Source organism: Narcine bancroftii, chromosome 3 (genome assembly GCF_036971445.1).
Source record: "Narcine bancroftii isolate sNarBan1 chromosome 3, sNarBan1.hap1, whole genome shotgun sequence".
Taxonomy (NCBI): Eukaryota; Metazoa; Chordata; class Chondrichthyes; order Torpediniformes; family Narcinidae; genus Narcine; species Narcine bancroftii.
In genome coordinates, this window is record NC_091471.1 from 21802792 (window position 1) to 21815784 (window position 12993).

At 37.3% G+C, this 12993-nt stretch overlaps 1 protein-coding gene across 1 annotated transcript in view; it reads right to left on the bottom strand.

The window, feature by feature from the left end:
• LOC138756995 (catenin alpha-2) overlaps window positions 1–12993 on the bottom strand; it is an 835014-nt gene that overhangs the window by 707596 nt on the left and 114425 nt on the right. The window contains exon 2 of the mRNA XM_069923543.1: window positions 6747–6899. Coding sequence (XP_069779644.1) covers window positions 6747–6899 — 153 coding nt within the window. The remainder of the gene's footprint in view (window positions 1–6746; window positions 6900–12993) is intronic.

Sequence of the window (12993 nt, forward strand, 5' to 3'; positions counted from 1 at the left end):
TACTAACCACAGAACTTTAGTTAATTTTTTTCATTTTTCAAACATTATTTAAATATTTTAAAACTTTTTAAAATATAAAAAAAATATTTCAAATACACTCAGAATACACATGGATGTAAGAAAAATAAAGGGTGTGAGATAGGGAAGGATTGAACTTAGATCTGGAGTAACTCGAATAGATTGGTACAATAATGTGGGCCAAAGAATGCGTTCAATGCTGTAATGTTCTATGGTCTCTGTTTAACTTGCATCTAATCATGCATTGCACAAGATTAGCCACATCTCTACATCAACAGGCATCTCTCTCACCATATCAGAAACATAAATAACCTGGAAGAGATCTTCTGAATCTTATTGATTACACAGGAAACATTGTTTCATAGTCAGATTGGTTTTCCAGTAAACTTGCATTTCAGTTGCTTGATAGAATTTCTACACATGTATGCTCAGGAGTTATTATTTTCTTGACAAAGGTAAAATCTACAGCCACTTGACCATATTAGTTTCCTTAACTTAACATATTATATTCATATATGAAATGTTTCCTGAAAGTAGACTGCTGTTACAGGTTATATTATATATTATATATAAACATGTTTTTAAAAGAGATAGAATGTGGGGAGGGGGGGTTAGTGTAGTTCACTTCACAAACAGATCGTTGCACTTCACATCTCATTTAAAATGCAAGAACTTTGCAGAAGCCACACATTCAGGCACCAGTGGCTTTCCAGAGACGATGGAACTGCTTTGGAAAGAATTTCCAAAGCAGGTGCAAATGGAGAAGTCCAGGTTCAAGTGCTAATAAGATCTTTCAAGGATTGGGTTTGGAGCCTTGGGTGAAGTTGGTTTTTACAAGCAGTGAGAGAGAGGAAAGAAAAAAATAGGATTTATCTTTGAGGGAGAGGGAAGTCTTTGAGGCTTTGAGGCTGTAGCCTTTGATGCTACAACATGACAAGCTGGCTAGCTTGTTGAAAACCCCATTTCGAAGATTGGTTGTGAGTTCTGAGTTCAGCCCTTTTGAAAACCCTTGTAGTCCTTACAAGAGGAAATGGCTGGCTAGAGTATTTCTCCTGAAATAAGGAAAACAGGAGGAACTCTGTGATGACCTGCAAGAAGAGATTATCATTTGGAAAACCCATAATGGGGCAAGATCTTCGGCATGACACTGAGGTGACTGATTGAAGAAAATCAGCTTTTGTGTGTCCAATGAGCAACAAATAGCTCTCTGAAACCAACAAGAACCATCCTGAGTGGTAATCATTTTCCTTTAAGCACAAGAGCCTGGTGAAAATTCATAAATGTTAAATTCTGTGCACAGTATAAGAATTGCACAGTATAAGAACTTGGAGATGTGAGAAGTGAATGATTGGACAGTGAAACAGAAAACTTTCCTGAATATTGCACATTACATACAGTGCACTTAGAATTAGAAGGGGGTTAAGTTAATAGTATTAAGTTAAAAATTGATCCTGCTTTTTATGTTTGAAAAAAAATTAAAAACAACTTTTGTTTAATTAACCATTTGTCTTGGTGAATTTCTATTGCTCCTGGGTTTTGGGGTTCTCTGGGCTTGTAACACTGTAATATAACAGGAGGAAGTTCTTTAATCTACCAATGGAGAGATGAGCCTCCCTGCTTCACGTTGCCTCCTGGAACATTTTGCCTTAATCTAATGAATAGTCTCTGTTGAATAGGCTGGATTTCTGCCATGCACAAAAGTGCTAGAAAAACTCAGGAGGTCAAGCAGAATCCATGGGATGTTAAAGGTAACCAGCATTTCGGGCCTGAGCTCTTCATCAGGAATGCTGGTTTTCTGCCTCTTTAAGTCGATGTCTCTTTCTTCTAGTATGGCAGTAGTGTAAGGAACATAATAAAAAAGAGCTGGAGTATGCCATGTAACTTATTAAGTCTTATTGCTTAAGATTAAGAATGATATTTTTTTCAACATTTTTTAAAGCACTTTGCCTTATCCCTTAATTTTCTTAATATCCAAAAATCTATCCATTTTTGTTTTGAATTAACTCAATGTCTTCACAGTCCTCTGGGGTAGAGAATTCCAAAGAATCCCCATCCTCCGAGTGAAGAGCTCTCTCCTCATCTCAGCCCTAAATCTCTGAACCTTTATTCTGAGATAGAAAATGATTCTAGACCTCTTGCGACTTGAAACAAACTCTCTGCATCCAGCCTTCTGAGCCCTGAAAATATGTGTTTCAGTGAAATCTCTTCATTCTTCTTATCACTAGAAGGTAGAGATCCAGTCCATTTAATTTCTCCTCATATTACAAATCTCCATTGTTGGATCCGATACAGTAAATTTAGTTTATGTTGCAATATAGCAAGCATATCTTTTTTCTAGTCCAGTTGACTATTACATGGATACTACTGAGGGGCTGAAATTCACACTAGAATCCAAAATACCATGTCAGTATGAGAAGTCCAAATGATCTCTAAACAAATAAAAAACAAAAATACAATGATTTAAAATAATTATAGTGTCTGCACATCAAAACACACATCCTATCATGAGGAAGGTTGGTACCATGATAAGTATCTGTGTCATCGGAGGCGTCAGGAGTTTTGATGGGTAAGTGGCCGGGGCCATGGAGTTCACAGCTGAGTCATTGGGAGGTCTAGCCTGCTGGCGGTCGGGGTCAAGATGAGAGACTAGAGATGACTTTTACATGAAAAATATGTAAAATTCTAGATCTTTTGGCTAAAAATAGGGGATCGACCTTTACATGAGTATATATGGTATTTGTCACAAAATGCCCAATTCAATGAGACAGATTCTTCTGCAAACAAACCAACTGGTTATCTCTAACATTTCATACTACCATGTCAAATAAAGTTAAGTTTATTGTCATCTGATTGTACAAAGACAACCTGTCGAAACAGCGATCTCCAGTCTGGAAAACATGCAGACACACCACGAGACATAACATACATACAGACAAGCAAATCATATGTAGGAAAAGTATTTTATCTCTACATATAAATAAATAAATAGATAGAATTTTGTGCAAATAAGACTCTCGATGGTTAGTGTGAGCAGTTCCTTTGGTCGTTCAGCGTTCTCACTCCAGTGAGAAGAAGCTGTTCCTCAGCCTGGTGGTGCTGGCTCTGGTACTCCTGTATCATCCTCACCCCCCCCCCCACTACTGACGGGTGCAGCTGAAAGATGCCGTGTGCAGGGTGGGGGAAGGTGTCCTCGATGATTTTGCATGAGTAAAGGATCACAATGAAAAGGAAGTTCAATTGGCATCCAGCAAAGGGAAGAAACTGTTTTCACACTTTTAATCATTTTCCTTTATGGGAGAAGGGAGGAGAGAGTGTATCTGGAGTGAGTTAGGTCTTTCAGTATGTTGGTTGATTTTATAAGGCATCAGGAGATGTGGATGGAGCCCACAGAGAGGAGGGAAGAATGCATTATGCGTTAGCTGTGTTCTCTACTTTCTATACCTCTTCTAATCTGGAGTTGAGCAGCATGCATAAACTGTGATGCATCTAGTATGTGTGCTTTCAATGGAGCATTTGTAGAAGTTGTTGAGATATGGAGGGATATGGCAAACTTCATTACTTCTCTGAGAAAGTGAAGGCATTGATGCACTTTCTTGATTGCTGTGTCAATGTGTTTGTCCAAAGTCAAGTTATTGGAGATATTTATTCTTCAGAACTTGAAACAATATACTTTTTCGACCTGCCCCATTAACATGGACGGGGGTGTGGATTCTGCCCCTCTCCTGAAGTTAACGATAACTTCCTTCATCTTTATGACATTGAGAGAGGTTGTTATCTTGGCAGCATGCCTCTAGACTTTCAATCTCAATTCTTATTTCAACTCATCATTATTTGATACTGATCCACTACTGTAGCGCCATCAGCAAATATGATCAAGTTGAAGTGGTATTTAGCTATACAATCATGTATGTCGAATGAGTGCAGGAGAGGATTAATTATAAATCCTTAAAGATATCAAACTATTCACATTTTTCCAGATGCAATTCTAGATTCAGCAATATAGAATTGCTGTAACAATTTTTTATTGGATAACTTCATATTTTTCTACATTATATTCCATTCCTTCTCACTCAATTAATTTTCCCATACCCTACAGAAGCCTCTTTACATTCTCCTCACCACACACAATTCTACCTTGTTTTGTATCACCATAAAAAATTGGAAATGTGACATTTCCAACCAAATCATTGAGCAGCTGTGGCTGGAACAATGATCTCTGTGGTACTTCTATTATCAAAGACTGTCAACCAGAGAGATTTTCTGTCTATGTCACTATACGTGCCCTCACCTTGTTAACCAATCTCCTTTGTGGGACTTTATTGAAAAATGTCTGAAAATCCAAATGAGAGAACCTTATTGGATCTCCCTTATAAGTCCTATCCTTTAAGAACGACAGAAGACCACTCAAACGTAACTTCATTTTCATGAATGAATGCCAACTCTGTTCACTCTCTGTAATCTTTAAGGAGTTCTGTTATTTTCTCTTTCATTATAAATTCCAGTGTTTCTGGTCATGTTTGATTGGCTGAAGGATTCTTTTTTTTTATTATCTCCTTTCTTAAATAGTGGGGTCATATTTGTAGCCCCCCAATTCCAGAGTCTATTGAACCTTTGAAAACTAGAGGGTTCTATATTTCTGTAAAAGCATTTTCCAAAAATCTGGGGTGCACATCATTGGTTCCTCAGGATTAATTGACTTTTAACGACACTAATTGTTATTTCAATCAGTCCTTTTTTTAATTACACTCATAGTTTTCTGGTATTTCTGGCAAGATTTTGGTGCTTTCGTCCCCAAAGGAAGACACAAAATTGCTGATTATTTAATCTGCCATTCTCTTATTTCCTTTCAAAATGTCTCCAATCTTTTCTGTAAGGAACCCACTGCAAATTTGTATGAAGAAGGTAGAAAACTGTGCAACATTTGACAGCCTAAAGCTAAGAAGAATTCACAAGGACGTAAGAAATAGGAGCAGGAGTAGGCCATCTGGCCCGTCGAGACTGTTCTGCCTTTCAATGTGATCATGGCTCATCTGATGATCGTCTCCATGTACCTGCCTTTTCCCCATATCCCTTTATTTCCCCAACATAAATGAAGTATAATAATAAATAATTTGGAGTGAGAATATTTACTTCCTGATGCATGAACAAAGAACCATAATGACTTTTCAAGAAGTAGATTTCAAATCATCTAAGTATGAGCTTCCTGTAGCCAACCATTTCATTCCTCACAGCATTCCCACACTGTTCACTTCCTTCCCCCATTATCAGAATCAGACCAAATGACACGTCATATTTGTTTTGCACAGCCTTAAACATAACATAAATAAATAATGAAGGTTCCATTATTGTCATGTCGAATGTGATGTTTGTGAAATTCTTTAATTCTGTCTACCATAAGAAAGACAAAGGGTCAGCACTTTGTCCAGTGCCCGTAACAGAAATGAGGCCCCAGTGAGGAACAAACTAGCGACTCCTGGTTTACAAGAGCCTAACATGAACATTGGTTTTCTGAATTTCAGGTAACTCCAAATTTTATCTGATTCCATTATTTCTATCTCTACTGCTGTTCTTACTTTCCTCTCTCACCCTCCCTCACTCAATTACCTCTCTCTTTTCCTGTAGCTCCAGTCTTTAGTCCAACATCATATCCCCTATTGATTCCTTTGACCTTTCATAAATGTACTATCACCCTCTTTCTAATGTAGTCTCAATAAAGTGTCCTGACCTGAAACACTGACTGCCCATAGCTACTGCGTGACCCATTGAGTTCACATCGCAGCTTATTGATTGCTCCAGTTTGCAGCGTCTGTCCTTTTTGTGTTTGTCTATTGCATTAAAGGTTACAGAGAGAAGGCGGGGACAGGGTACTGAACTTTAAGATCAGCCATGATCTCGTTGAATGGCGGAGCAGGCTCGAAGGGTCGAATGACCTACTCCTGCTCCTATCTTCTATGTTTCTATGTTTCTGCTATACTCACTAATGGTTAGTTTACCAGCATGTTTACTTGATGAGCAAAAGTTCTCCTCCATTTTGATTCAACCCCAATGCAAAAGTGACGAATGAAAATCCAGTGACACAAACGACAGAAGTAGTTGATGCCCAGCTTTGACCAGAAACATTAACTATCATAGAGATTCGAACATGAGGAAAGATTCAAGAATTCAAACAAATGTTCACAAACTGAAATATTCAACAAAATATTAGAAAGTGCAAGTAAACTACAGGAAGTACATTATCTGTCAGAAAGAAAAGTAGAACCTCCGTAATTTCGGTATGTTGAAAGAATGACCACTAAGAAGCTTGGTCAAAAACAATTCAATGGCAATGCATAGAAAGTAGGTATTACAGATCCTTTCGCAAACAGTTAAAATCATTTGCTTTTCATCCACTCATCCCCAGAAATGAGAGAATTGCTCTGGTATGATACACAGAGAGCTTTTAATCTTTGCCATCCAACCCTTCTCTATTTTTTTTTGTCATAGCACTTAACCCTTCGAAATAAGGTTTCCCTGCAATGTGCTGTACTATAGATGATATGATCCGGCAACAAAGCATGGTCAGAGGGCAGAGCACAATGCATCAACCCCTACCCTGGACATGATGGCACAGTTGACAATTAGACCTGAGTCCTTCAAGTCTCTGTGGCTATTTGCAACTTACATTACATTCTCTGCTGAGAAAACTCACAGAATGAAAGCTCGACATTTCTAATGTGGCAAAAACTCACCTCTACCAGCTTGTTAGCATGTTCACGAAAGACCTGTGCATATTCCTTCACTTCCTTCTCATTGCCACTCTTAGCCGCTTCAATAAGAACCAAGAGAGGGACATTGGTCTCCAGGAATGAGTCAGAGATGTGATCCATTACAGCCTTGCGAAGCTTTTGAGAAAAAGACAGAAAAATAACATTAGCAATATTGCTAAGATTAGATAAAAGAACTTTGATTATAACAGCCTTTACCTACTTAATGAACATACTGTAACTTGCTCTCAATGATATGTAAACCATAGTTAATGGCTAGCACAATATTGATCACAATATCAAGATTTTTTTCATTGTCATGTACATAAATACACAAAATTTGTGTATTTATGTTTGCCTGCAAAGACACAAAAGGAGACACCACTAATCGAAAGCCACTACCAAGAAGAGAAAGCGAAGCCAAACAGGGTCCCTTCAAAGATCCTTGAATCCTGCATCTCCTCTAATGCCACTGCCTCCTGCTTTCCCACAACCTTCATAGCCACAAGACCTCCTGTCTATTCCAGAGGTGAACACGGGGCATCCAAGTCATGTTCCTCAGCGCCTAGTTCTGAGCTGACTGTCAGCGCTGAGACCCTTCGGAAGCCCTGCTTGCCAACAGCACCCTCATGAATCCCACAAAGCACTTTCTTGAAGTCAACCGGCAGCCTGGTGTGAGTCCTTTAGCCACTGACCCCAAAGTGAATATTGTACCTGATTGCAGTCTGCAGTGGGTCACTACAAATATTAAAAACACTTGCTCCTAGGTTAAAGTCTGGTGTTGACATCCAAAACAAATTAATTAGTTTCAGTGCAAAACAACATAGATTAACACTGAATCTCAGCAGGGCTCCATGTATTTTATCGTTTTCAATCCACTTAGTTGCATCAAGATTTAACAATCTTAATCGAAATGGTGTTAAAACTGCAGGCTTTGGAAATAAATCTCTTGGTCACTGAAGAACAGAGGATGAGTGTTGAAGGGAAAACATGGAGAGCCACACGTTGTGAATTATATCCACAGTCCTTATCAGTTTCAGCCAAAGTGAATCAAGTCACTCTATTGACATACCAATGACACCCAATGTATCCTTCCCTCGTGAACATTTATGGTGCTTTTTTCTTTAGATTTAGCTATTTAGTACTTTTTTAAAAAATTTTGCCACGTAAGGGAAATTTTTGATTCACTGGCCAAAGTATCTGGTCAGCAAGGAGCATGCTTTGGAAAATTGTGAGCATTGGATCTGCTCATTCCCCTGCATCTCAGTTGCATTCAATCTCAACAGAAAGTGCCCTATCTTGCCAATCTCAACCAATCTCAGATCAGCAATATCAGTTGAAAAGATTATAATATAAATTCACCTCCTGTGCACCATCAACAGAAAAAGTATTAGGAAGAGCACGACCTCCTGAACATAGGATAAAAGAACTGAGACAACTCATGTCCAAATGAGTGAGCTTGCAATTTCAGTGAAACCTGTGTGCCTCAGGAACTGGGCTGTGACAACATAAATACATTTCACAAACATTTATGCAATTGGCGTAGAGCAGAAGTTTGTTCCATGTGCAAAAAATAAGAGGGCTGCGTGCAATCTTCTGGGAAACAATATGTTCAGTGGTGGAGGAGAAAACATTCTTCATTCTTGGGACATGTTCAAAAAGTGCAAACATTGGCTGTGCTGTTCAGTGAATGAATTAACACTAGTCAATGATCTCAAAAGAAAAAAATAATACTTGCACAGTATTGCTTTACTTTCACTTAAAGAAGCCCAAAGGCCCAAGTACAATATTCATAACGTCTTCCAGAAACACTACCATATCGTATCTTTCTTTCTTTTTCAATCTTTTTATTCAGATTAATGAACATAAGAATGAGACCAAGAAATCGGAATTGCACTAATGGTTAACATGTACAAACACAGACATTGAGCAACAGATGTAAACTGAACATCCCAATCTCTTAAAGGCCAAACAAGAAAAGGAATCAAATTTTATTATAAAAATATCCCTCTAAGAAACAACACAAAAGAAAAAACAAAAGCTGGGTTACGATTTTTCAATGGTTAAACAATTATTTTGTGGTTAATTCTGCTCCTCTTCACTCACACAAAAAAGTTGAAAAAGATTCGAAAAGGATCAACTTACATCATAACCATACAGTATCATGAAGACATCAAACATCACTTACTTCTGAAGCAATTTTTCAAAATTAATGAAGAGGGAAAGGAATCTATTGGCCATTATATCTATTGGCCTTAATATCTTCTGAATGGGTTATGCCATCCACATTTTCTTGTAAATCTCACAGAAATATAGAAACAACGAATTTAATTCCTGAACCCTATACTATATGTTGGTGGACCTTAACTTAATTGACCTTTGACTTCATTGACCCAGCTTAATCCATACCTCCTGATATGTATTAATACAGCGATCCAATTATTGAAATTACAAATGATGCAGCAATCAAAGCTGACTTGAGGGAGTGTTCTAAATTGCCGCAAACCTTTCTGCAGAATGATTGAGCCTATTTGTTTAATCAATAAAACATTGATTCGTCTATGATATGTATCCTTTCAACACAACTGACATTTGGCATTTATCTTTTGAGTATATTGGAGAAGATTCTTAATTTTATAAATAATGCCATTATCTTGCAATTTCCTGGGCAATGCAAGACAGGTATGTCCAACTTGTGTCCGCATCTGGAACAACCTTCTCTCCTACCACCACAATGATCTTACTGTAAACTTTGTGGGAGTAAATCAATCCAATAGCTTTTTGACACAATTGATTAATTTTTGCAATCTAAATAATGGAAAAGTGGAGAACTGTTTATCCTCAGCAGGAACACGGTTGAGAAAAATAAGGGCATTTTCTGTTTTACAACATTCTGAAAAAGCTTTGCAGCTAGTTACTAACCAAACATTCTTCCTGCCTGACATTTGCTGACTCATCATGTGTGATAAGACCCATCAACTCTCAATCATTCAGAGCGAGGTTTATTCTTTTAAAAGACATCACCTGCTTCCATGTGTCTCACTCTTAAAAATAAACACAGCTCCATATGTTTAAATGGGTTTGCAATCTGTCTCACTCTTCTTCATCCCAAATTGTACGAACATTTCCCCATGTTGGCAGGTCTACGTGTGGTCGATTTTTTTGTTCAGAATTTGCTGGCACATACTCTTTCCATGCAAATGAGTTAATTTTGCCAAATTCTATGACAAATTCAAAATTTCAACAAAGAATGTGAGTCAATCTGATAAAAATAGTTTTCCAGAGATTCATTCCTTCACCACCATTTCACTGCTATAAAATATATTCAAGTTCGGTCCATTCTTAAACCATTTGACCTCACCACCTCAAGAAATACATGGGAATGCCAACCCCCTTTAAACTTAACCCCTACCTCCCCCCCACCCCCAACCAACTTATTCTGACTGTCTACCCTATCAATGGCTCTCATAATTTTATAAACATGTCTCGGATTTTCCCTAAGCCTCCAATGCTCCAGAGAAAACAACTAAGTTTGTCCAACCACTCCTATAGGTCAGACTCTCTGACCCAGACAACACCCTGGTTGAAGTAAAAACACAGTGCGAAAGAAACTCAGCTAATCAAACAGTGTACTTTATGTAGCATACCTTGATGAAGGGTTCAAGTCCAAAATCTTGGCTCTGTATCTTTATCTTTGCTACATAAAGTACACTGTTTGACCACCTGAGATCCTCCAGCATTGTATTTTTACTTCAACCACGGTGTCTGCAGACTTTTGAGTTTTACTAACATGCTGATGAATTTCTACTGTACCCTTTCCAAATCCTCCACATCATTTATGTAATGGCGTGACTAGAATTACACATAATACTCCAAGTGTGACCTCATCAAAGTTCTGTATAGCCACAACATGATTTCCTTACCCTTATGTATAATGCCCTGCCCAATGGAGACAAGCATATCACACACCATTTTACCACCCTAACCACATGCACAGACACTTTCAAGGAGCTTTGGATCTGAACTCTCAAATCATTGTGTGTCAATGCTTGCAAGAGTCCTGCCATTAAATGTATACTTTACTCTTGTATTTGACGTCCCAAAGTTCAAAACCTCATACTTGTCAAAATTAAATTCCATCTGCCATTCCTATGTCCATATCTAAAATTGATTAGCTGATCAATTGCATTCCTTAATAGGCTTATACTGTCCACAATTCCACCAACCTTTGGGTCATCTGCACACTTACTAACCCATCCACCTATTTTTTTCATCCATCATTTATAAATATATCAGAAACAAAAAGGTCTCAACACCAATTCCTTTGGATCTTCAACCAGAATAATATCCTTTCACCACTATCCTCTATCCTATCGGTCAGAAGTTCTGAATCTAAGCTATTACTTTACTATGGATCCCATGCATCTGAACCTTCTGCATCAGCAAGCCATGATGGACCTTGTTAAATGCATTACTAAAGTCCCAATAGGCAACATCCACAACCCTACTCTTATTTGTCGCCCCCTTTAAAAAACTCAGTCAAATTGTAAAAAAAGACATGCCTCATTGAAAGCCATACTGACCATCTGCAACCTGCCCATGCCTTTCCCAATGTTCATTAATGGGTCTGTTCCTATGTTTTGAAATGCCAAAATGATTAATTATAACTGGGGCAAAAAGAGACTGACCACACAAATGTAAGAGTTCAACTACAGATCAGTATGTGTGGGAGAAAAAAATACAAAAAAAAAGTTAAATACACTTTATCTAACGTAGAGAGTTTTTATAATAAAATAGACGGAACAAATAAAATAAATGGATGTCATCTGATAGCCATTACACCGATGTGTTTATAAGGTAACTTGGGATAAAAATCGAATAATTCAGTAGATTTGATATTTGAGTTTGTGAAAAAAAGAAAAATAACCTATATAGCTGTATTACTATAAGATAAGCTTAGTGCTTTTGAAAAAAATAATTATTGTGGCTAAGAATTATTTTTATTTCAATTTTTTTAATTTATATGCCAAACAGAAAAAAATAAATAAAGAGTAAAATAACAATCTTTGATATATAATAGCTATAATCCCCATCTCTCCCACCATCAGATGAAAATTAATAAAGTAAAAAAAAGAGATAAGCACCAAAGAAAGAAATGAAAAGATAAAACAAAAAAGAAAGAAAGATTTAATTGTCGGAAGTCCATCGTCTACACCACAATTTCACATTCTCAAAATTTACTTAGATCTCAAGGCGGCATTAGCTTGGGTGTCGTGGATGAGATGGGATGCAACTAAAGAGTTGGACCTCCATTTTGTAAATGTGGTGGCCATATTTGTAAGAACATTTCATTCTTATTTCTTAGGTTATACTTAATCTTCTCAAGGGGAATACAACAATGCATTTCTGCTTTCCAACGGGCTATACCTAAGTGTGAATCAGACTTCCAAGCAATCACTATACATTTCCTGGCTACTGCTAATGGAATCTTAACAAAAATTATTTGATGTTGGGACAATCTCATTTTAGGTCTTATGACAGCAATATTCCCCAATAAGAATTATTCTTGGTGCTGTTGAAATTGGATTCTTGTAATTTCCTCTAAAAATTTCTTCAGAAAGAATAAGCATAACAAAATGAAATTTGCCATCAGTTTGAGAGTGAAAAACTTTGGTCTGCAACTAATGTCCTTAATTTAAATAAGGCAATTGGAAAGCAAAATTGACTGAAGAAAATTGAAAATAGATGAAAACTTGAAATTAGGTTGTGATGAAGGGGTTTTCATGAGAAAGGTTGAGAATATAGATGTTATTGAAACATATAAGGTATCTGCGTAGTCTAGCTCAAATGCGTGACCACTTTAGATGGAAGTAAGGAAGAATTTCTTCTCAGTGAATCTTTGACATTCTCCTGCATAGACAGTTGTGGAAGCACTGATAATGAATATTCTTGAGACTGAGATGGCAGGATTTTATTGGATTGGAGAGGAGGCACCCATGATGAGGAACAGATAGCAAAGTGGAGTTGATAACAAGACCACAAAAACATAATAAATATAGATGGCCATTCAAAACCACATGCCTGCTCCACCATCCACTAATAATTTTCCCTTGAAATGCCACTTTCTTGAGCTCTCCTTCTACCATTTAATTGCCTTTATTATCAGAAAATCCAGCAATCTCTTGGTCTGAATACTTTTAGCAATTGAGCCTCCACAATTTTTGGGTAGTAA